This window comes from Periplaneta americana, chromosome 3, assembly GCF_040183065.1.
Source record: "Periplaneta americana isolate PAMFEO1 chromosome 3, P.americana_PAMFEO1_priV1, whole genome shotgun sequence".
NCBI classification, from domain to species: domain Eukaryota; kingdom Metazoa; phylum Arthropoda; class Insecta; order Blattodea; family Blattidae; genus Periplaneta; species Periplaneta americana.
The window spans coordinates 183,523,811-183,551,627 of record NC_091119.1 but is presented as its reverse complement, the minus strand read 5'-3'; the positions used below and the strand labels follow the sequence as shown (position 1 = coordinate 183,551,627).

General features: G+C 33.8%; 1 protein-coding gene across 2 annotated transcripts in view; it reads right to left on the bottom strand.

Annotated features, from left to right (window-relative positions):
* Window positions 1-289: 289 nt before the first annotated feature.
* Window positions 290-27,817, bottom strand: part of schlank (ceramide synthase schlank) — a 76,080-nt gene continuing 48,552 nt past the window's right edge. For both annotated transcript variants that reach the window (XM_069822383.1, XM_069822385.1), the window contains one exon: window positions 290-27,817. In XM_069822383.1, the coding sequence (XP_069678484.1) occupies window positions 27,680-27,817 (138 nt within the window). In that variant the 3' untranslated portion in view covers window positions 290-27,679.

Here is a 27,817-nt window from a genome sequence, read left to right as displayed (position 1 = left end):
GTCAGCCACTAATACCAAGACAACACGGTAGAAGCCCTGAAGCTTATCCACACACCAGGATTCTGGGATGTTGCTGCCCATGAAGAAAATGGGAGGACTTCTTGTGAGATGAGTGGGTCAAGTGGCCTACCACGCAGATGATGGGTCAGAATTATGGTGTAGGAAAAGAGAATGAATCAAACCTGACATTTCTCCTTCTTTGTAATAACTATTCAAATATTTTATTATGGGAACTGGTACTGTACAGGATGGGATACTATGTATCGAGATACTGAAATAAAAACAATGGTTCAAGTCAAGGAAACATTTTTTAACAATCGCATATTTGATCAAGAAAGTTGGCCAGTCAATACAAACTGAACCAAAATAATATAACAAAGTAGGTATATTAAATCTCTCAGGATGAGCTACATTACTTACAAAACGAATTCCAATATGCTTGAACAAACAACACACTCGTCAGCATGCCACCATTTGATACAAATAGTTTTCTTCATAATTGGCAAATCTTCACAAGCAATGTTCACACGTCAATTAGGAGCCACAGCGTAGAAAAGTCGAAAACACACAAACAAAAGATAAAATTACATACACACAGCACATACCTGTATTCCACTAGCATAAAAATGAAGACTCATAAGAGGTAAGTCTCTTACCAGCTAATATCGTGAAACAATGATACATAATGTTCCTTTGCTTAACAAAACCACAACACAGTCACAACAAATACTAATTTTACTTATGAGTATGCAACAAAATCCGTACTTTACCATTTTTAACAAATAATTAAAAATTATATAAACGCTCGTCTTTCTATGACTCAAGTAGATAACACTTCTGTTTCAAATCAAGGAGGTTCTTGGTTTGAATCCTGACTGAGTGTATTATGTTTATGTTAACTAAGCATTTGTAATTTTTAACAAAGAATTCAAAATTATATAAATACTTGTCTTTCTAAGACACAAGTGGATAATTCTATGCTCCAAATCAAGGAGGTCCTTGGTTTAAATCCTAACAGGATGTATCATGGTTATATTAAATATGCATTGGTAATGTAATGTAAATTTTTTAAACTATAGGCCTATGATTTCAGTAAATCTGAATCAATATACAGAAAGCAATTACTCCACAGCAGAACTTAACAAAAATACATTTTTTATACATCCTGGTTACACACCTTTAACACTTTGTAACACTTAAGAATTTTGTTATACTAAAAACTTTCTAGTGTTAAAGAAAACTAAGTGGTAAATCACCTAGTTGACAAGTTTCGACTTCTTGTGAATGTTCTTAGTGTAAAAAAAAAATCTTAATAATTGATATTATTTTAACTGATTATTTAATGATACTGTATCAACTACAAGGTTATCTGCATTGGTGGAATTGGTAATAGTAAAATGATTCTTCTCCTTATAGTCTATTTAATGACGTCATATCAATTGTACTGAATGAATTTCAAGGATTTTTAGAATCAATGATAGCAATTTACAAAATCATGGTCACTATAAAATTAATTATCTATGGTAATATTGTAAATTTAAAATACAATTATCTATATTAAGAATTACTGTAACTATACCTTGGAATTGTATATAATAACGGATTGTAAACTCTATTAGCATGCACACTTCGCCAAAATGAAAGCAAAATGATATTTGGCAAGGTGAAGCAGAGGATATGCATGGAGATTATCTGACAATCTTAAACAGTGAAATGCAGACATTCAAAGGGAAATTTTTTTTTTTGTCCATAGTAAGGTGTCTGTTCTGTAAAGGGGGATGTTTACAGAAGGCGCCATCCAATGGGAGTGAGAAACTCTAAAAATTAAATTGTTTTATTTAACGATGCTCGCAACTACCGAGGTTATATCAGCATTGCCGGTGTAACGGAATTTTGTCCCGCAGGAATTCTTTTACATGCCAGTAAATCTACTCACATGAGCCTGTCGCATTTAAACACACTTAAATGCCATCGACCTGGGCCGAGATCAAACCCACAACCTCGAGTACAGAAGGCCAGGGCTATACCCAGGCCGACAGCAATTCTATGTTAAGCAAAGGTCTAAACAATTTATACATCAATTTGGAAATATGATTCTGGGACGCATTAAAATTGATAATTTTACACAGTCACATATTGTGAGCATACAGGTGAGTGGTCGAAGGGGGAGGGGAAATTTTAAACACATTACAATGAATGCGTATGAAATTCTCTAAACAGACATAAAATCAATCATGTTCTCACCAATAATGTGGCAGATCCTGCTTATTCTCTTTCAACAAATTTATTGTATTAGAAGGGCAATTGGTACATGTGAATTTCGTATGGAAAAAAGTGTCACCAACTCTCTTTGGTAAAGTACAGTTGGTGCAAGAACAACTATCATTATCATTCACAGGAGAACGTATTTGTTCAATCCTCGCGTAATAGACTCCCATTGGATGACAGAGAACCCCACCCCCGCCTCTTTAACGCTCTCTAGCTCATACATATGTGCATCGCAGGGTGTAATATTAGAGATTTCATCATTTTTCAGGATGCTCTTTCGAATGGTGTATAAATTGTTTGGAAGTTTTGTTAACATTGAGTGATGTTCTCTTGTGAGAATATTCTAATATTGCTACCTTTTCTTTTAGAGCCTTTCACCATGTAATGCATATACAGTTAATCAAATTAAAACATATACAATCACTGCTACACTGTACTGCACATATAGGTGACGCCAAGGATGGATCTTGGTGGGTACTGTCCTACCACAGTCTAGTACATACAGTCACGAAGCTCAATACGTAGGAAATACGCATCCAATGACAGTTGAACTTTAGTTGCTAGCCACTAGGATCGCTATTATCGCACACTCTATTGTTCCTAGTACTCTCAGTTGCTAACCACTTGGAGCATTGTAATCACGAGAAATGCAAAAAAATCACATCAAGCTTCGCATATGTACTAGACTGTGATCCTACTCTGTCTACATAATATGATATAAAAATTATTATGGAAAAAAAAAAGGAATGCAAAAAATATATTTCTATGTGAGAAAACACACAGAATAAATTCTATTGCATTACTAATGTATTAAATGACATATTATTACTACAATTAAAGGTTATTTAAAATAACAACAAATAACTTCTTAACTATTGCTACACAAATACATATTGCATTTCACAAGTTGAGATAAACAATGACTCTACTATATGGGACTTTGTTGTAGGCCTACAGCTAACGGTTTGCATGATATTCTTACACTGAATTTGTTACTAATAGTTATTAAGCACAATATGCACAAATAGAAAATAGGTACTGAACAGAAATGGTTTCCAGTGGTTTTACTAGTCTTCAGCATAGGCAGGCTACTGATTAGACTGATGAGTAAGGAGCGGATTCCTATGTAATCAAATATTATTTTTGCGTGTGATAAAACACAATTAACAAAGTTAATAATTCCGAACATGAAGTTTAAAGTTTAAAACCCGAATTTTATTTCACATAAAAACACATATTTTCACAAAAAAATTATGTAAATACATAGCCTATTTTCAGGAAATCTATTATAAACACATAAATCTTGGAGTTTTTTTACTTAAATAATTTTTTTACAAGAAGTTTTAAATATTTTAAAACTAAATCAATTATATCACTCAGAAGTACGTTATCTTTTTTAAGAATTCTTGGTTGCTTCGTGTTTCTAAGCGCTGTGTGGTGTAACCGTGATCCATTTTTGTAATAGTATCGCCTCAAGTTTTGAGAACTGCTAGGCAGCATATCAGTGTTATGATTAGAGAATAAATTAACATGGACAAGGAGGAGAGATCTTGTAACACAAAATTAGGAATGTTTATTGTTGCTGAAGATGATTTCATTCCATGCTTTGTTTGTGAAACACAACAGATAAGAGCTCGGGTATGAACATTATTTAATTTAAACAAATCTCTCGCCTCTCGCTCATGTCTATCAAGAAAAGCAGTATATATTGTTGTGATTCCCTGTTATCGGGCTTCGTCAATCGATATTCTTCAAGACATACTGAAAGATGGTTGTTTAAAAAACGATTTGGCTTTCCTATTAACAAATCTAAGCTTTTTGTGTGACACCATAAAGAAACTCTAAACATCCAAAAACCTGTTGTCTGAAACAGGGAGGTGCGTGCCGTGGAAATTAAGCTAGACTCGTTACTAGGCTCAAAAGCACAATTACTAAGGGACAAATTCCAGAATGTGTTTGGGAAAAACAGTGGATATAAAAAAATGCATTTGTGATGGAGAATTTGAAGATGACCTTTGTTGTTCACTGCAATTCTCGGCCAACTACTAGCACTCAAGTGTGGTTGGTGAGTACCTAGTAACATTTTTTTTCAAGCTAAGTAAGGTATTTTTGTCATATTAAAAAAATATTTTTTTTATTTTTAGCAAATATTTTCGTACTTTTCAGCACATAAAAAATAAATATATTTAAATTTTTTAGCACATAAAAATCCGCTCCCTACTGATGAGTTCTATTAGCAATTTGTTAAGTGGTGGCAGGGGCATTTCCTTCTACAGAGCCGACACCTACATTGAATTTAGCTACTGGGATCTCACAAAGATACTTTACAGCAGCAAATAGTGAAGTCTGTATTGTTGAAGACATTCAAGACCAACAGTCACATCATTCATGCATGGAAATCACTACAGTGGAAAAGTGAGTACCAACACCTTCTTTTAACTTCAGTCTCACTCAATTTGGGGAAGTTGTTTGTCAAATACATGAAAGCTTGTCCCTCTCTACCTAAAGCTTCATAAATATCTTTATCAATCCCAGTACATTCACTTGTTATATTTAATAGTGTTAAAGGGTTTGGTTTAGTTTGTACATTTTCTTTTAAATTCGGGATACTGATTTTCTGTCTTAATTCTTGAACCATGGATATGAAACGTTTTTGAGTTTTCAACCTACAGAGAGGACTGTATGAATGCCAATTGTTTCCTGGTAATCTGATAAGTTTTTCATATTGAATCAGTGCTTTTTCTTCTATTGTTTTCATGCTCATGTGAGTACATATTGTGTCATAACACAATCTCAAGGGAAAAAAATGAAACTCTCTGCATCATAATCCACAGTTAATTCCCGATTTACCACAAAAATCGTCTGTAGCTGCATTTAGATTGGCAACAGGCCATGATTGTTTGGCCAAACACCTGTATAGAATTGGAATATATCAGTCCCCCAACTGCCCATTGTGCAACTCAAACCAAGAAATGGATTCGGAACACCTCAAAATCTGTGCTTCAGTGGCTGACCATGATAATATCTTTGGAAAATATTGGAGTGCAAGAGGTCAAATGACTTTATTGTCAAACGCCTGGCATTAGAAAACAACAACAACATTCACTTGTTATAGGCCTATGTCAGAAGAAGGACAATTGTTTGTATATACCTGAAGTCTGATTAGTGCAGAGATGTCAAAACGCCTGCACTCCGTGCTCATACTACAAGCGATACAAATCCATCAAGGTTCACTGTTTAGCAAGATGAAATACAATCATCGCTTTTAAGGAAATGTTGTGCGGGTTCTTGAGCACGAAGTGCAGGCGCTTTGACATCCCTGGATTAGTGTAATATGTTACTGGTCAGTGATGTATGCAATGGAGGGGGGAAAGGAACTGGCCACCCTATCCCATTAACTCTTGGCATAGTTGCCTCATGAGTGATGTCTTATTGGTGTCACTTATGAGGTTCAAACCTGTTTTCGGACAGTTGACTAAACAAACTAAATCCCAGTACAGTGTACATCTTGAGTGTACACTAATGGTTCACAAGAAAGGTTCATTATTCCTAAAGTGAAACTTTGCATGTATAAACTTCCTTGCGACTGTCCCATTAACATAAGCAGCAGCAGTATCTGGTATAAGCTTCCCACATGCCAAGTAACAGTCCTAATACTTCAAATCTTTCACTTACACTCGTCATAGTCAATACAGAAAAGCAAAGTGCGCATATTTTTATGAGAATCTTTAATACGAATAAAGTAGGTGACAGAAACAGAAGGGTAAATGTTGCCATTATCTTTTAACAGTGTTACGATGAATAGAGCTAAAAAGAAAAAAACACTGTTCTGGATTAGGAACATGACCCAATTCTTCACACGAACTGATTACATTACTACAATGAACAACACTTTCTGATATGAGGAAAAATCTTCAGTCGAATTGTCATCTTCTAAATATAGTCACTTTTACACTTTACCTAACACATGTTAGACTTGTAATCTTGAAGCCAAATCTATGTTTGCGAAATATTAAAGTCTTCAACAAAGTCATTAAACTCTTATTGTGATGATACGAGATGGTGGTGTTGATTAAATCTTTGTATCATGGCAGTTTGTACTGGTTTTAGCTCCATTTCTGTTATTCATTTTGGGAAGTGGAGGCTTGAACAAAATCAAATCCTATCCTGAGATGCCTGTAACATCAGTGACATGCCTTTTGTGCATTACTCACATTCAACTAATTAAATTTATTTTGAAGAAATATTAAGAATAATATGTGCTATCTTCTTCTTGTTACATGTTTCTGGTACCGAACATGAAGCTACTCTCACAAGTATTCCTTTGTATGTATGTAAAATAGAATATGGACCTGCATTTGGAAAATTTGTTAAAATTTTTCGACAGTCTGACTCATTTGGTGGAACCAGTATCTTGAGTTTGTCCCTCAATGGATTAGGTATATTGTTTGCAGAAGTATGTGCTGAAGAGTTTCCCTGTCGTCTTTGCTAAGCTGCACTCAGGGTTGTTGGTGATTTGAAAGTGATATAAGTAAGATTCTGTTACTATGTGATTTATTCTTTATTTTATTAAATGTACAATTTATATACGCATCCAGATGGAATTGCAAAAAAAAAAAATAAAAAATAAAAAAATAAATAAATAAATAAATAAATAATAATAATAATAATAATAGTAATAATAATAATAATAATGATAATAATAACAGCAACAATTTAAATGGATAATCAAATGATGAAAACCCCACCAGAAAGGAAAATTGGGAAAGTCACAGAAACACAGCTGCCAGGAAGAAAACCACCACTGGGAAGAAAGTGTACGAGATATTTAGATTACATAGAGAAGAATTTGCAAACAGACATGACTGAATGGAAAAATGTTTGTTTGGATAGAGTAACCTGACACTATATCGTCTGTTCTGGAATGAAAAGCCTTCATGGCTTGCAAAGCTAATAATAATAATAATAATAATAATAATAATAATAATAATAATAATAATAATAATAATAATAATAATAATAATAATAATAATAATAATACTCTTTGAATTTTTCTATTAAAATTTTTATTTATTTTTCTGTAAGTTTGTTTTTTTCTTACAAAATGCAGTTTTTTTCAACTTCTATTACACATATGACTTTCAAATTTTCAGAGCACGTTGCCACAAGCCTTGTCCCTAATTTAACATGAGATTTTCAATAAATCTAAATTATGAAAATAATTATGTACTGATAATTATTGAAAATTGTAGTTAAAATTTGGACCAGAACAAAAATAAATTATATTTAATGTACTATGCACTTTTCCTTCAATTGGCTGTGTTAAATTCAGGTATGTATATGTAACAATAACGTGTAAAAAAATCAAGTGCCTACTACTAGCATTTTCTGAGAAAAGCTACATGAAAAATAATGATTTTTAACATAGCCGAGATAGGATGTTCCGGATCCCCTTAAGGAGAGCAACGGGTGAAATTTTGGTCATTTTCAGTAAAAAATCGCATTTTTACTATGTGATTTATTCTTGATTGTATTAAATGTACTTGTAAATGTACAATTTATATACGCATCCAGATGTAATTGCAAAATATATATATATAATAACAGCAAGACAATTTAAATAGATAATCAAATGATGAAAGCCCTGCCAGAAAGGAAAATTAGGAAAGCCAGAGAAATACAACTGCTGGGAAGAAAACCACCACTGGGAAGAAAGTGTATGAGATATTTAGATTGCATAGAGAAGAATTTGCAAACAGACATGACTAAATGGGTAAATGTTTGTTTGGATAGAGTAACCTGATACTATATCGTTTGTTCTGCAATGAAAAGCCTTCATGGCTTGCAAAGCTAATAATAATAATAATAATAATAATAATAATAATAATAATAATAATAATAATAATAATAATAATAATAATACTTTTTGAATTTTTATATCAAAATTTTTCAAAATTATGCGAAACAATTAAAAGAACTTTAAAAAATAAAGTAAGAAAAGATACGATGATAAAATTTTATAAAACTATGGCAGTTCCTGCAGCTCTATATAGTAGCGAAACTTGGACAATGACGAGTAGAGATAAAAGTAGACTACATGCAGCAGAAATGAGGTTTTTAAGCTCAGTTCTGGGAGTCACTAAAAGGGACAGAATCAGAAATGAGGACATAAGAAATCAATTACAGATTTTTAACCTAAATGAAGAAATAGACCATCACAGAAAAAAATGGCTAGATCACGTAGATAGAATGGATGAGAGAAGATACCCAAAGAAAATATTAAATTATATACCAGAAGGAAAAGGAAACATAGGAAGACCAAAAAAACGATGGAAAGACCAATGAACTAATAATTTGGAGCGCGCAACAAGCCTTAGTAGGGCTTAATACATGAAGAAGAAGAAGAAGAAGAAGAAGAAGAAGAAGAAGAAGAAGAAGAAGAAGAAGAAGAAGAAATTTTTATTCATCAAGAATCCCAGTTTTTTCATATGGTGAAAAATGCACGGTCTTCATCTGTCATTAATCCAGTGTAGATGGTATTGTTGTTAAAGGACACGGATTCAAATAGTTTTTTAGTAGGTTGTAGTGCTGTGCTTTCGCTATCTGATCTGCCAGTTTACTTCCCTGTTAGTCCACAGTGACCTGGGATCCATTGAAGCACAATCTCTTGGTCGCTTGCTTTACACTTCATTAGTATATGTATTTGCTCTGTTCTTCCTTAATAAATTGAGTTTGTACTGTTATAATTTGTAGAGCTAATTTCGTGTCTGTGAGGATACAGCTCAATTTATCTGGAAATATTTGAGCAAAGATGAGGATTGCTGATCATCTAAGAAGAAAGATTGTTACCATGAATAGTAAGCAAATAGTTTTGACTTGTGAAATAAAAAATGTTTCATACATTTTATCATTACATATACATATACATGCCTGAACATTACGTACCACATAAAGATACACCTCATGTATTTAAGCAACCTAATGTCAATATTTCTGATGAATTCATTTTAACAATCTCTTCACATACTGGTAATTTTTGGAATCAACCACAGGAACAATGGTGGAAATCTGCGCATGACGTGGAAAAAATAACTGTTACGAAAATTTCCAGACATATGTTGTGAGTCTAACTTGAAGAGCGTAACTTTTGACAGCAATGTCTTCTATTTTGCAATTCTGCATTTTCAACAAAGAGAAATGGGACATATTTCTGTTATTCGTTGACAAAGAACACAAAATACAAAACATTTCTCGTCTTCCATGAAAAACTGTAGTAGGAAAATTAATAAATTCAATACTAAAAAATCGATTGAAATACTAATGTAATTACTGCCAACATAAACATCACCAGAAGTCCACACCAGTGGAGTAATGGTTAGCGCGTCTAGCCGCGAAACCAGGTGGCCTGGGTTCGATTCCCAGTCGGGGCAAGTTACCTGGTTGAGGTTTTTACCGGGGTTTTCCCAATATGAGCAAATGCTGGGTAACTTTCGGTGTTGGACCCCGGACTCATTTCACCGGCATTATCACCTTCAACTTATTCAGACACTAAATAACCTAAGATGTTGATAAAGCGTCGTAAAACAACCTACTAAAATAAATAAACATCACCAGAACATCCATATACAAGTAATAATGTCTGCTGAATGAACCTGACTTCCTGTAACACCCATAACTCACGTGATAACAAACCCTGCTTCCTGAAGTTCTTGCCCTCATTTCTGTTGTCGACTTTCATATACAGGTACCAGTTTTTATCTAAACTATCAAAATTTGATTATACAGTATAAACTGTGAAACATATTTAATAATATTCAAAATTTCAGTAATCTTAGCGAATACATTTTCAAAGTTGTAATGTACGTTATGTCTTCAAGTCAAGGATTCAATCAATTACCTCCATGACACACATATTCTACACCACTTATACAACAACCAGCATGGACATTTCTGTATACAACTGCTATCTTAAATCAAGCTTATTCAGTTCCAGGCACTTCTGTTTAAACTCACGAGACAAACATTTTCAGAGCAAGAGCATCATTAATACCAGAAATACCTTAGCTGGAAATGCAATTAAAAATACTTATAAGTCATTTGTCATGGCAGTGACTAATTTCCACAAATGCAGCAGTTCGCGTATGACCCTGATTAAAAGCAATATAAACATACGCGAAAAAAATCTGAATAAATATATAATATTTAATTTATAATTGATGTCACGATTTATCATAATGGAAAATAATTTATGGTCAATTACGTATTATCAATGACTTTACGCCAACCAAAAACATTACAATTATACCATAATTAAAAGTACTCTGGACTTTACAGTTCCTTCCACAGAATCATCATTATGGTAACTGTATAAACCACAACGCTGTGTACAGTATTGTAGTCAACTCTTGTACCTACACGCTGTATTTCATGTGTCTTGTTTGTATGAATATTTTGCCAATATACAGAATGTCCAAAAAGTTTCGCACCATAAAACAAAACAAAAAAACAAAACAAACAGTATATTTTGTAGTGTAGGCTTTCACGGCCGGAGTCTATAGATCTAGATTCATTTTCCGGGCTGAGAGACCATGGTCTGTTGATTGGTTTTCTACCAGACATTTCGTCTGCAACTGCGGCAGACATCTTCAGTGGAGTGGTATCCGAGGTCGCAAAACTCTTCTCGGCGTACCTGAGGCAACTGATCCTGTGGCTGGTTGTGCGGGCGTATTTATAGTACAACTAGCGGGCCGAGGCCTGTTGTCGCTGCGGTCCGCGCCGCTTTGTTCGCTGCTCCTGTTCTGGGTTCCGTCCTTTAGTTGTAGTGGTTTCTTATCTGTTCTGTTTAGGACCGGGTACCAACACTTGTTTAGCTTTACGCCTTCTTCCTTGCGATTAAAGTTGTCATGTTTATAGACTTCGATCGCTTCTCTATGTAGACGGGGGAAGAAGTGCGTCGTCGTGCTCAAGATGTCCACACAGACAGATATCTGCATAAGACCTCGAATCATCATCCCGGCCAGAAACGGGCCATGATGAAAACTCTGATCAACAGGGCCAGGCGGGTAGCCAAGCCACAACACATCCAACGGGAGCTGAGCCATGTATCGACAGCACTCATGGCACATAAAGAGAGCCATACACCCCAGAGTAACACCGTCTATGCAGTCACAAGAACAAGCGACTAAGAAGGGCACGGTCTTCCTACCGTATTTAAAGAATGTGACAGACTGTATCAGCAGGGTACTGAAACAACATGAAGTGGAAACGACCTTCCTGCCAACTAAGCAAATCCGGAGCATGCTGAGGTCATCCAAGGACAAACGAGATAAGCTGCTGTCCGCCGAAGTTTACAGGATTCTGTGTTCGTGTGGGAAGGTCTACATCGGTACTACACAGCGGAGCATCAGGACGAGACTGATAGAACACAATAGGAATTGCCGCCTAGGACAGATCGACAAATCAGCAGTAGCAGCACATGCCTATCAAGAGGGCGATCACAACATACGATTAAAGGACATGGACATCTTAAATTAAAAAATAATTGGTATAACAACAGGTACCAGAAAATTAAAAAAATAACTTTTGATAAAATAATAATTTTTTTCTCTATTCTAAGGATATATTTCTAAAATATGAATGCTTTATGATTTTCTAGGTACATCAAAGATACAGTAATTTTTTTTCTAGATCATATATTTAAAATATGTACAAGGAGATAGATTTTGAAAATATGCTCCAATTTAAAAAAAAAAAGGGCACAACTCAGAAAATATCTGGGTGGCATGCATGAACATTTATAGCACGTATATATATATATATATATATATATATATATCATATGTGGAATATGTGTGCCAAAAATGAATCAACTAGCTCAAAAATTACAGAAGTTAGAAATTTCACCCATCTTCTTTCCTAAGATGCAGAAATTAAGTGTAATCTCATTTTGTTAATTTTTTTTACATACTGTATGGAGTTGCAATTCAACATCATCAATACATTTTTAATGTACTACATACTAGTATTCTCCCAGCAAGCAACAAGGAACTTTCAGCATTATGGACTGAAGTGGAATGTGGAATGACTGTATCATTGGCCTGTATATTTTCAATGGAAATATGACTGCCAAATCATGTCTGCAGATATTGGGCTATTGGCTAAATGCCAGAGTTGGACATCTTTGTTGACCGTCCTGTATGTTTTATAAATGCAGGATGCAAGTGGCAACATTATACCACATCTGTGCGCGATTTCTTTGATGGCGAATTTTCTCATTAGATTGGTCACAGAGGCTCTTTCGAATGAGCTCTACGCTTGTCAGACTTAAATCCCCTCCTGGGTATACGTCAAGTCACAGGACTACAACGTCAAAATTCGAGACATGAAACATTTACACTAAATGATCGTGGATGAGTGCCATACCATATCACCTGGCTTTGTCATCCATATTTTGAACAATATGCAGTTTTGCTTTCAGGCGTATGTGGAACTGGTGAAGCACATACAGAACATATCATTACTAACTCTTAACTGTGATTAGTCCTATGGTGCGGAACTTTTCAGACACACTGTACAATTTTAGAATATATTATATTGTGTCACCACAATGTAAATTTATTCAATAAAACAAAATAATCATTGTCACTGTCATCCTCATTATCGTCATCACCATCATCTCACCACTGTCACTGCCACGGTATTATTTCCATTATCATCACCACCATCAATGGTTGCACAGGACCTCACATTCACAAGTTGATGTAGTAGTACTTTCATCACGTTTAAAATTAAAAAGAACTCATATGAACTCCTTTGTATTATTTAGTATGGAAATGCTGAGTGACATTCTACATGGAAATACAAGTGCACTTTACAATTTGGCAATAATGCCTCGAACTGCAAAGTTTGAAGTAATTTTAATCAAAGTATAACATAACACTTAAATACTGATATGAAGGCACTAACCAAGCATTCACCAGTGACTAAGGAAACTAATCAGATTAGGTACACCCATAACGTGATGATGATGTATACACTTCGTAAAGTTCTCTTAAATTCATTTTTCGATTATTCTTTTATCTCTGTAAGTATTCACTCACCTAATTTACAAAACACTGGCATGACTAAGGTTGCTGTACTCTATTTTTAGGAGGTGGATATGATTCATATATGCTAGATGAAAGGAGTGAGCTTCATTTATATAATTCTTGGTTGTTAAAAAGTAGGAAGGAATGAAATATTAAAGTATCAACAAGTTCATGCTATTTATCTTGACATACAAAACAATTTATATAACGTCATATATAATCACTCAAGAACTGGATAACATTCAAGTCACATAAAACAGCGAAAAAACATTGCCTATTTGTCTACAGACTATTATGACTGCTCAAGTGGTGTGTTATGTTATGAAGCAATTTTCATGCTTTATGATTATATAATATACACAAGTTCTGTTGGATAAACAAGTTGTGTAAACATAAAATCCGCAAATTTAAACTGACATAATTCTATCTTCTTGCTTTTCCACCCGTTCATTCTGTATTTAATCGCACTTAAACTGAAGTTACCACAATTAGTGTAACAAATTACAGTAAAATCCCTTGTAACAGGCACCAATTAACCGCCAGTAAAGAAAAAAAAAACAATGTGTAAATCTGCTGCTGTGCTCCAACCTGAGCCGTCAGTGTTTCGACATTAGGAAGTTCGCACGAACCTTCATGTTCAGTAAATATTCAAATCTAAAATTAATGTTTATGTTGTGCGATGTATTTTAATAAAAAAAAATCCGTACAGTTTTATATTATTTAGTTATGATCAAGTGACTAAGAAATAAGCTTGACATGCCTGCAGTTTCTACACTTGGCATCATAAAATACGAACAGATTTTTTTTTTTAATATTCATTCAATTATCCCGAAAAATCTCGTATCCGAAACTAGCCTGGTCTCTTTGGTACCGTTTAAGAGGAATTCTACTGTAAACTGATTCAGACAAAATTAAAAGCATTCTTTGAGTAAAATTCAATGTCCATTTCAAAAGTTCCATCACTCAATTATTACCCAGCACCTGACTGTTAGATTTATACCGCATTACAGTAATTTTATCTAAACTTTACATTTCTACTACCTATAACAAATGTTTCGACAATTTACTCTTCTTGACTAGAGTAAATAGGGAAATGATAAACTCAAAGTAAAATCAGCATAAATATTATGTATAAATGCACTTTCTTACAAAAGAGAAGTCTCTTTTTAACATAGTTTTGGTCCCTTCACTATATTTTGTTAAGCAAAGTCCCATAAGCATATTTCATGGCACAGACCCTATGTTATGCCATTTATAATAAAACAAAAAAATTACACCTCACAGTTCCTCATTTCCCAAACGGTAGTTAATTACGATTCCGACATTCAAAACATGAAAGTTGAACTCACCATTTAAAATTTGTATCAGAATAATTTTATACTTAAGCATCATTTTGTCTGTTTTATTCTTTCTTAATTTATATGTTTCCAAATTATCCCTAATGTGTGACTAATTGTATGAAAATATAATAACTTTATAAATAACTCTCATGTAATCAATAACGGTTTGGGAAATATGAATTAAACACAAACACATTTCAAAATTACAGACAGAAGTTACAATGCAAACCATTATCTTATTGTAGGCTCTTTGCAGGAATGTAAACTTCGCAATGTCTGTAATGTCTCTCCTGACAAAATAAGCACAAGTCCTCTCTGTATTTGAAAACTAACTACAGTAGAATCCAGTCTATCCGAACTTTGGAACCAAAATCCAGGTTAACCAAAATGCCTTCTTTTTTTTGTCACACACAAGATACTGTTCGTCCGAGTGGTTATGTCACATTCCAGTTTCCCCCACCCATACAAATCTATCTGCATACTCGACCTAACTACATAAATGATGCTATAACTAAAGTTAATGATGGCTTGAATTCAATATCCATATGGTCGAAAACGCACAGACTTAATTTAAATGCAAGTAAATCGCAGGCAATCTTAATAGAACATCAAAGATTGAAGTATGACAAACAAAATTTGCCACCAATAATTGTAAATAATACAACTATTCCATACAGCTCAACTGTGAAGAACCTTGGCATTTGTATGGATTGTCACCTGGAATGGAATGAACAAGTGAATCACACTTCCAAAAAAATATTTTCTATTATTCACTCATTAAAGCGACTGAAGCACTTTCTTCCCTATAAATTAAAATTAATCCTTGTACAAACACTCGTGATGCCACACTTTGACTACTGCGATATTATATTAAGTAACCTAAATGCAAATTTGAGCAGTAGGCTACAACATGTGCATAATGCGTGCGTCCATTATATTTGTAATATTCGTAAGTATGATCATGTTTCCCTGTCTTTCCAAACTCTGTCTTGCTAAGGTTAAGCGATCGACGAGCCCTGCATTCTCTTGTTCTCTTATTTCAAATTCTGCGCACCGCTACCCCAATCTATTTGGCTTCTCATTTTCAAAATCTATCCGATATCATCAGCTAAGTACAAGATCTCATCATAACAATTTACTCATTATACCCTACCACAAGACATCTTTATATTCTTCATCTTATATAGTTTCAGTTGCTAGAAGTTGGAAATCGCTTCCGAGTGATGTAAGGGGTTGTTGGACAATAACTTCATTTAGGTCAACATAACATAAATTCTTACTTAACAGATTAATTGCTGATTAATATTTGTTACTTATAATGAAACTAACATCTGTCCATTCTTATTATTATCATTAACTTCTCCAAATAGATTTACAAAACCTCTAATGGCAATTACATTAATATTCTCATTATAGAAATATATTTTATATATATATATGTTTTTCTCCCTGTAACATAGTCCTAGCAAGCTTATATTAAATTAATTTTCATCATTTTACTAGCTATCTCAAATATTAAATTAATTATAATTGATTGAATTAAATTAGCTCAAAAATTAAGTTACTACTTTACCTTATAGGTTTATCTAAATTCAAATAAATATGTAGTCTACTAGTCGTTAAAACTGAAGAATATTGCTAGAGAACCTTTTAAGTGTATTGTAAATATTTTTAATTTAAATATGTATTGTATTGATTAAGGCTGGTTGAGTGGAAGAGAAGGCCTTATGGCCTTAACTCTGCCAGCGAAAATAAAACATTATTATTATTATTTCTGTTGGCCTCTCTGTAAAGGCTAGTGGCTGGGCTGTTAGGCTCTTTGCTGAAAATATTTACTGTGTGGAATTGGACATAATCACTCAGATGGACAGTACGTACTGTATTCAATTGGGAAGGTTTAAGAAAACTATGGTACCTGTACTTTATTACAGATTGTTGATTCCTTTACTTGTTCAGTTCAACATACTGTAATGTAGTGGAAGGTTTGGGAAGAACGCAGCAATCTGCAAAGTCACTGGTTACTAGAGTCGACGGCAAGCCGGAAGGCGGTTGTCTGCTAGCGTTTGCGTCGAGACAGAATGATAGAGAGAGAGCAAGACAGCATACAACATTACCACATCTTAGTTCACGAGCACATGCAATACAAATAGCGCAGGAGATAATTTAAATTATCAAAAGACAATAATGACCTTAGCCGTTGATTACTGTAAGTATGACACCAAACAAACCCTCTTTCCTTCACTAACAATATTCTTTGCACGGTTCTCAATCCCACACCACATGCTTCTGCAGTCGTTTCTTGCATGTTGGCAACATTGCTGCCAGCATCAAGATGGCTGGCAGCATTCTGCTCGTTAACGTTTTTAAAATAATTATACACCTTAAACACTATTTTCCGCGCCTGCTTGTGTAATACTTGTCTTTTTACAGTCTCTTCTTCCATTTATTTACCTTACACACACACAGTAAATGTTAGTTTTACGTATTCAATGCATTGAAACACTCGCACGTGAACAAACAAACTCGGGAAGTGCTTGTTATAGACTGATTCTGATTGGTTCTACTGTAAAAGCTTGTGACGTCACATAACAGAAATGCTACGGCGCATATAGAAGCTAACCGCCTTCCGAAATGCCGTCTAGTCTAAATGGTACTAAGAAACATTTTCCTTCTCCTCTCACTCTTAAAGAGTGTTGCTCATTAGGTGCTTGACGTATGACAATGCTTTAAAGATGCTATTGTCAACCCATGAAATGCCTCCACTTACTTCAATGGTGTAGGATTAGAAGTCTCACAGCAAACATAAAACAAAAAATTAACAGTGTGGATTCTTTACCTGCAGTTCGAAGCGTTACATACAAGATATTCCAGTAGTGTGCAAGTGTGTGTTGTGCCAACATTACAGTGTATGGTACATTTTTTTATTGAAATGTCGAGTAAACAGAAACGTGTAGTGATTACACTTGAAGAAAAACTTGAAGGTTGTTAGAATAGAAAATGGTGAAATCCTCCAATACAAATTGTTTACGTTTTGTGGAGGAAAATGAGGAGGCATTATCAGCAGATGTTTTAATAATAAAGTGGTGGAATGACACAACAGAAAAAAAAAAAGTTGCGAAAATAAAACTCAGATCAAAATATTTTATTACTTTAACTAGATCTTGTTACTGTAAGATATATTTAATACATTTTTAGGGTGCCAGGGTAACAATAGAGATATTCAGTAATCATAATTTTCTTCCCTTCACAGATAAGCGGGATTTGTGGAATTTACAGTTTATCCGAAAAATTGTTTATTTGAAATCATCTCCACCCCCATTGTTTTGGATAAACTGGGTTATACTGTGTTATATTTGGTTGCAGTACATGTCTACTCTTGTGCTAGATTTAAAATAATGATAGAAGGTGAATATTCCAAACGAGTACAATCTAGTAGAAATCATGAAGCCAAAATACAGTCATAGCATACAACTCACATTTTAAACCTATCTTAGTTTCCTAACTGTATGAAATACGATTACAGGAAAGGTTGGCATAAATTAACCAGTGAACCTGTATCAGTTTGCAATTAAACAAATTGGAGCAATCAGAAATGACAATACTGTGAAGATAATGTTTACTTGAGTTCGAAAAAGATTCTATCACTCTCTTTAACTGCTAATAATATTAATAAAAACGTAGTCTTAACTTATCAACTAATGTGCTTCTCTAAATATTATTTAGAATTTTCTCATATTTATGTTTAATCAAGGATAGTAAAATGGCCAAGCATGTCACACCATCAAAGAAAGTTACATTTCTGCAATCATTTACAGTACATATGACTACAGAAGGTAACACAAAGAACAATTATGCACAACAAAGAAAAATTACTTGAAGCTATATTAAAAATATTATGTTGAGATCCAGTTAAAGTAATGGAAGGGAAACGTAACAAAGCTTTGATAGAAATAAGTACAGTAGAATTCCTTGTAACCGGCAATTGTGGAACAAAGCCAGTGCCAGATAACTGATTTTTGCCGGATAATTGGAAAATACGTTTATAGGTTACCGTAAACTGGGGTTAGTTTGAACAGAGAGGAAACTTTGAACATTTTTTCAGAAAATCATCTTTAGGTTTCTACATGCTCCACTTGTTATAGATGGAGATAAATTATCATAAAATCATTCTCATACCAAATTTACCTTCATCTATAACAAGGGCAGTATGTAGAAACTTAAATAGGATTTTCTGAAAAAACGTTCAAAGTATCCTGTGTGTTCAAAGTAACCCCAGTTTACGGTATGTAAAAACACACTGTACTGCATTTTTTTTTTTCCATGTTAAAATTTAGTAATTTTCATATAGATAATTAAAAATTAAGTTTTGAAATACGTACATTTATTTTTAGTACTGAATACGGTAATGTACATTCATCAGTTCATAATTATTGTAGTAAAATACCTACATAACAGCGTAAAAAAATACTAAAAGTTTTCGTAACCTTATGACAATTTTAAATGGTGGTCATATGAGTCATGTGACGTGAAGAGCAGTGTAGCCAACATTGCAACTATACTATGAAGTAGCGCTCGATGATTGGAGCGTAAGAACATTTCGCTTGTGTTTTTTAGAATCCATTGTGCAACAGCAGCGCTTAGCGGTAATAGCCATGATACTATCCATCACTCGAATGAAATTTTTAGATGCTGTAGGAACAGAGAATTTCATACTTTCGTATTTAGACTCATCCAACATCCCTTCGAAATGGGCGAGTTCAAGTGTTATGTTGAAAGGTATCGTCTCTGCACATTGTTTGCAAGGTCCAAGTGACAGATCTTCAATGGCTATCCTCTACTCCAGGGACATAACAGTTTTTTTTGTCTATGTTTTCATTTGTGAACTGTGTAAAGAGTAAACACAATATGCGGCATGTGCGATCTACAAAAACCATTCACATCTTCGTCAGACTCTTCTCTTTTGCATGAATGACTTTTTTTTTTTGCCTAGCCAAAAGTGCCGTTGTTTTGGTATTGCCGGTTATTAGGGGTGCCGGATACGAGGGATTTTACTGTATAATTGCTATGTTGAAGTGAGGTAGAGGAGATTTGTTATGAGCGAAAATAGATTTTTATATAATAAAAAAATAATAATCTAAATCTCAAATTACTACAATCTTTTAAAATTTAATTCGTGACTAGCATTTAGACATGGAAACATAAAAGAAGCATAGAAGTAAAATTCCTGATAGCAAAAAATAACAAAGCAATACTGGAAGAATTCTGGAAATAAATACACATACTTAGCAACGTTGCTTACGAGATTACACAAGCTGGCGCATAGCACGATCGAGAGTAGGTCTCTGTGAGTCATGACAATTTCTGCCGCTAGGTTCGCTTCACTGCCCTAAGAAATGATATTACCATTACAAAGCATTGTGTATCGTGAAAATAGTTCGATTAATTGTACATTACTGATTGAGTACGAATATTATAAATATGCCAAGCATATTACAGTGTTATTTGAAGTTTATTCAGCTAAGTTATATTCGAAAATTGTCTATGTTTTGCTATGTGAAGAACTCAGTACCAACAGGTCGTATCTTTATAGCTTGCTTTTTAAATTACATATTGTCTGTCTTAGTTTTCCAATAAGCTGATTTTGTTTCCGAATTGTCCTAGTAATTTTTTTACGTTGTAATGTAATGGCTTTGGAAATTTTTTTACTTTCAATTGAGCACTGTGTGGCTATAGTTTTTTTTATGTGCTTCATATATTTCTTCAATTGAAACATTTGCTTCATTGAAAGCTGATGTACTATGTTCAACATTGGGTTTATTTTTCTTAGCAGGATGGATGTTATTCACCACTTTTGTTATCCTTCTTTTGTTGCGTCTACTTATGTTTGAAACATTTTGTTTATGTTTTGGAAAATCATCAAAGACGGATGGTACCACATTAGGAAGCAAACGTTTTAATGTTGTGCTAATGCTAAAATCAGCTTCTTTGAAATGTCTGCTGCAGACACGCGATTTCTTGTTTGGCGTCCAAAGAGTCCTTGGTTTGTCCCCTTCGCGAGAAATGGCTACACACTATTTCTTTCTTAGTCCTTCATCTTGTGGAAAACAATGAAACGAAAAATCACATTCTTTATTCTGGTTCGATTTGCACAATGGCACACAGCAGTAAACCATTTCAATCACACAAATTACAGGCTAACTTCCTAATTTAATAAATGCTAATTCAAAATATATTTACACGCACTAAAATACTACAGTGTTTACTATTACTATGCTCAATAGATTAATCAGTAGGCCTATAGAAATGTTTTCACCACTGCAAGAAAAAATCGCGCAATAATTATACTTCTCAGTTATTGTGACGTTCGTATTTTTTTTTAAAAGAGAGGGAAAAGTTAGGCCTTCTTGCAAATGCTTAATTATGATTCAAGGAAATTAAAGATAATGCAGTACCTTAATTAGTTGCAATATCTTATTTAATAACAATATTAATAATATTAGGTGAAAAGGTAGGCTATAGTGCGTATATGTAAGATGTCAAATTAATTTATTTCCGGAAATGTTTGGTGTATGAACTAAAGTACAGAGCAGACAGTCCCTCAGTTTATATGTAATATGTTTTAATATCAAGAATGACAGCCTTTTATTGTAATATAATTGAGGAGTAGAAGTTTGGAAATTACGTCTATTGTCCATAAAATATTGTAAGAAGCATTTAATAAGCAATGGTGAGTCCTTTAAATGTCCCAAATGTCAATGTCATTTAAGTGTTCTGCTATGAATATTTAGGGCAGAACAGCGCTCCGAGCGGCGGAATTGGCATTACGAGGGAACCACTTCAGACTCGTTTTTCAAGCGCTATGCGCCAGCTTGTGTAATCTCGTAAGCAACGCTTAGCAATGACTGATTTCTGGCCAATTGACATACAGGAAAAACATACATAAATATAATTATTATTTAGTACTTCTTCCGAATACCTGAACCAAAGGAGGCACAACTTTTTTTTTTCTTGAATGCATTCTGTGAGATCTATGTAGTAATAAACATGAATTGTTTAGTTTTCGGTTTCAAATACTTTTAACATTACAGTCGAAAGATATTTACCTTTATATTCTTATGGCTCTCCTCACAGATTTAAGCACGTGAAGAGCAAGGTGATATGATGGATGCGGAGGAGAAGAGGATGAGAGAGGAAGCTACTATTTGGTTTCAGAATTCATTTTCTGCACATGCACCTAGAATAAATGCAAAATTGAATGATTTAAAAACAATGAAAAAATAATGTGCTAACACCGAACAATTCGAAATACATGTTCTCGTGTTCGTATTCGTACTGGCAATAATTCTGAAGGGTATTAATAATTTTCTCTTGCTGCTTCTCCCCCCCCCATCCCCCCCACTCCACGAATGTGAAGTTAATTACATTAGTGTTAGTTGTGTGCTTCTGCCTTTCAACATGAATGAAGTTAGTAAACTAATTGAAAAACAATTAAATTTCGACAGTAGAGTTCGCGCCTCATAAGGTCATAGTCATTATACAGCAGATAGAAAGCATAAACAGAAATTTCAACAGAAAATGGTGCCTGTTGCACAATTTCTCCTGGTCCTCTCGCGTATAATGTTGGTAACAATGATTATTTTTTGTTCAATGGCAAGGCAGTTATTCACCCCAGCACTATAAGTATGCCCTGTATCAGGAACATCTGAAATTCTGTTTTGCCAGAAACGCTAGTAGCCAAGATGGCTATAGCATCATCCTCTTCACTACCTAAGAATGTGGCAAAGCATGTTCGAATCCTCATACGGTAAGTTCAAGACTTCTTCCATGGACTACAAAAATTGATTTGTCCAGCAGAAAAATGGTCTTCCTATGTTCTAAGTTCCTTCTGCTTTATAGTTTAATAATTTCCTAGGTAAGAGGTTAACTGGCATCCTCTGAACGTGATAAATTGATTTGGACTGGTATTTTTTTTTTTATTTCGACATGCCATTTTTCTCTAATTTCCTCACTTCTAATTCTATCTCGTAAGGTCACTCCACTTAACGAGCACAGAAATCTCAACTCTGAACAGTGTGTCTATCGTGTTGTCAGAGGATTCAACATTCACTTCCATATAGAACAGTTGGTTTAGAAATAATGTTGTGGCATCTAATTCAAATTCTTTTCTCACATATTTTTCAAAAATTCTCTTCAACATGCCATTTAATTTGTTATATTTTACAAAATTTGGGTGAACATGTTTCTGGTTTTAAAATTGAGATAGACTTCCCAAATATACAAAATCTGTCACCTGTTCAATAATTTTGTTATTTATCAGTATTTTAACTCTAGGAAGTGTTCTTCCAGTTATTGCCATTGAATGAGTTTTATCTTCTGAAATTTTTATGTTGTAGTTTCTAAGAATAGATTGTAGTTTGAAAACAAGATCGTTGTAAATCTCTGTCATCAATACTTGGTCATCTGCAAAAATGACTGTTTGTAATATTGCATTTCTAATAATATATACTCCCGTGGGTTTCAATGATTTCCATTCTTTAATTATTTTTTTCCAGATATGAAACAAATAATAATGGGGAGAAACCACAATCTTGTTAATATCGTAAGTATAGCAACTAATGCCTATGGAATAGTCCACAATGAGACCTGAATAATGAGAAGTATTAGTAGTAGTAATAGTAAAATAGGATAAGGATATTACGAAGAAGATGGAGAGAGATGGGAGGAAGGTGATGAGGTGAGAAAGGAGGCAGCAAGGAAGAATGAAGAGTCATCTAACAGCTACAATTTTCAACTTTCTATTGTCCTGTCCTCTACAATTCTATCTGATTCTCCCATTATTATACTCCTCATTCCCCATTGCCCAAATCCTTCTTGTGGTGTGGGAACCTTGATGGGCCTTGCGACAGTGGTTCAGATAATCAGGAGAATTACCAAAAGAATTGTAAAAATTTAAATACTCATAATCGTAATTTTTGTTCCAAGTATTTGTCCATGTTTCTAGAATGTTAACAGTGTATTTTAATATCTCCAGAAAACAAAATGATCTTCTGATGCAATCTTACAAGCAGGTCGTGTGTTAACTGAACAGGACAGCTCTACAGATTATGTAAAAATAATAGAGACCCTTCGAATAGACATTCATTTGTCAGTGCGCGGCTGCACGTGAAAGAACTGAAAGACAATATAAGAAGAACTAATGCATGTTAATATAAATTTCTTTAAAGGGTGTAAAAAATAAGTGGCGGCACAAGGACATCATTTCCAACATCATCTATGACGAAGGCAGGTGGTTATTGTAATTTTCATGGGCAATCTATGTGCTAGACTTAAAAGGCTATGAAATTCAACTCTGCAGCAAACAGCATGCTCCCAGCAATCATGCGCAACATCTATTTAAAGGCTCTGTATTACATGAACAATGTCTGTGAGCCCAAGATTAAATGTGTAATATTTATCATTTACACATTGCCAAAGATGGTGCTCCAAATATTTTACTTCATGGCAATAGATGCATTCTGGTACAGTACTACGACAATAGGGACCATGATAGAGTTTTGAATTAAAAGGTCCACTCTTTGTAAGCAATTTGCGAATTCTCAGGGAGTTCACTATGTAAAACAATTTAATTTAATTTTTAATGTCCAACTGTGACTCCAAGAAGCTTCACTGAAAATATGAGATCATTCTACAATGAATACACTTCTGAAAATACACTGATTACAGAGCCTCCTTTCATTCAGAAAAATTACAAATAATGCTACGCCAAAACGTTAAGAAAAGAAAAATCAAAGTTATTCTTACACACTAACATGAATTTCTCGGACCATTTTTTGTGTTGTACTAGAACCCTTCAGTTTTCTAGCCCTGAACATTATTCCATATTTACTTCATACGACATATTTAAGGTCTCGCCTAATGAATTTGGTTTGTCTGGTCACTGCTCAAATTATTTAACACATAATTGAAGACATAAAATTACCTGGTTCATATCAAGATTATGTAAAACATTATACACAACAAAATAGTATGTATACACTCTGCTCAACTTCATAATTCAGGTATTCTTTGCTCACAAATAAATTTTCCAAAATGCTTAAAACTGAAATTCCAAAGAACCAATTATCTAATTCTTATTGCTATACAGTATACCATACAATGGACACAGTAAACTTATAAAAACTGTTAATGATGATGATGATGATGATGATGATGATGATGATGATGATGATGATAATAATAATAATAATAATAATAATAATAATAATAATAATAATAATAATAATAATAATATCTAACTTATTTATTATCGAAATCTTACAAATTCACGAAAAATTTTCATTTTTAATTTCTATTATGAAAAAGCACCTAGCAACAGCAGAAAACTTTGGTGTTTCCAATTAACAAGAATATTTGTGACAATAAATAAAATAAAAGAATGTTTTATAAAATACATGTGATCCTAAACATCTTGAGAGATGTTCATTCTTTCATCAAATGTATCTACTAACATTGCAGTTGTGCGAGTATTCTAATTGTATGGTTATGGAGTTCAAGCAGAGTGCAATATAATAACCCCATATTTACTTACACTTAAGCCCCAGCCTATATTAACTTTCTTGTATAAAATATCTCCAAACTTCAGTTACACCAGTTTTATTCCTTGTAAAGGTAAGCGTTCACTACATCGTATCGCACTGCTCGTACGAATCGCATGCAACGGATATTTTAAGGGCAGTGCGTTCACTGTAACAGCTTCACCTCATCGGATTCTATTATCAGCTGTTTAAAACATGACGTCGTACGATATTGACATTACTGAAAGCAAAGGAGTTGAGGTTAGGTCTATTAATTACGTCTGTTAGCGAATAAGAATTTCTAATTGCTTCATGCGTCTTAATTGAAGAGGAAGAAACGAAAGGAATATTGGTTACGTAATATATTTCCAAGAAATGACTTGATTAGTGTAATGGGAACGCCTCAAATTATATAATTCTTCGCAATTTTCTACACGCGAAATAAGTTTTCCGTCTGCGATTTTGGCGCGACACTGAACATGGCACAACATAATAGTAACAGTTGACCAATTAAAATTGATTTATTGAAGAAGGCCATGATCGCACGCATCGGAAAAGTTGCCCATCCGAGAAACGTGGACGGATTTGCCGTGAGGCGATGCGTCCGATACGATGTAGTGAACGTGGTTACATAAGAATTACAGCAAAGATAGTCTTTTTCCGATCCGTGCGATTCGTCCGATACGATGTAGTGAACGCTTACCTTAATATAGATAAAGTTTCTTCTCACAAACCAGCTAGAGTACACTTCCTTTTTATATGAAATAGTTCGAATTTCTAAATTATTATATTGTCACAATAAGTAACACATTTCATGTTATGAAAAAGAGGTGCAGTTCATGTGCTAGTAAATATGTATAGTTAATTATGACCACAAGGGCGTAAACTACAAAGGATATAAACATTATTGCATGATGCATGCATATGTCATGTGGTCCACAAGTTAAGAATGCTACAATAAAAATGCTTTCCCTGATACATTCACACTCTTCACGCATTCAAGTGCTCGCTTTTAGTATACAACTGATCCATCATAGCTGCTGGAGGGTTGCACTTAAAATAATGTGATGCCATCTGAATTAACAGTGAGAAAGTGATAGTTTCAATCACAACCACTGCAGCTGGTTTATGAAATATATCACAGACTGTGAATGTAAATGAAACATGAAAAAAGGTAATATAAATCAAAAAAATGTTAACCTTTTTTTGATTTAGAAGGAAAGATCATCAATCGAATAGAACTTACAGTACAGCACACTAAAACACTAGTATTTAGTATTTTTTTTTACAAACAGTGTTTATGAAATGGCTCTTGATATATACAACACATCTGTACTGTTCTTTTATTTTCTATATAAATGAACTCTCCACATGTAACTCATTTTCATCAATAAACATTATTGTGATTTCAAGATTCACATAAAATTTAACATTTCAATTTAACAAAAACATTTATTCATTCACTTTAGCAGTAATGCTAAAATAAACGTATTAGTCCACAATCAGGAAAGAATAAATGTAATATTTAAAATTTACAAAGCCAGTATTTAATTATATGCAACACGCAATACACTTTATACACACAAGAATGGTAGAAGGGGAAACCATCACACCAATAAAAATGGTTATAAATTCCACTGGCTTATAAACATGTGGGCATAGTTCCATCAAATCAACATCTGATATATTTCTTTTAAGAATCCACTTTAATATATTAATATTTTAATTTAAAATGCACTTTCTAAGAGTCACGTATGGATGAAGCATATGGAGTGAGTGGAAGTGCATGAAAGGTATTTGAATTTGTGTAATTCAAGCCATCACTTTATATTGTAAACGTTAGTGTGACATCAACATCCATAGAGAGAGTAACACGTGTTCCTCGAAAACTGAAGCTAAGAATCATGTGCAATATCGCACACAGATAATAAACGAATTTGTTCTGTATTCACAGCATAAGATTAGTTTTATTCTTACTAAATCTGGTAAAAATTACCGTCTTATTTTATAAGCTTAATGAATTAATCTCTCAAGTGCTGTACATGAGTATATAGGAGAGGATACTTCGAAAATGGTTGGAGAAACATATCAAATTGTTGTATTATTTGTAGATTCGTTTAATTTTAAATTTATGAAACGACTCAGGACTTATCTTGATAAATATTTCGCATGGAACATGTGCTGCTCTAAATAAGAGGAAAGAAATGCATGTTCTCTCGATTAGAGATTGTATCTTTCAATAAATAATGATTGCGAGAGTGAATCTCAAAATTCTTTATAATAATCACTTACTCTGCCAATTGTACTACTTCCCCAGAAACTCATTGTGATGTTTATGTACGAGGTCTATTTCTTTAATCACACCTCCAAAAAGAATCCAACAATAATTCAAACTATATCAAAGCATTGGTTACTGATGATCAGATGCTGTTTTTGAATTGCTGCGATGATGAAGGCTATTTGGTGAAGCAGGCGGAGAGGTAGGAGGATGACTGCCTGATTCATCAGAAACCTCATCACTTGAAGAACTCCTGATATCACCTTCCAT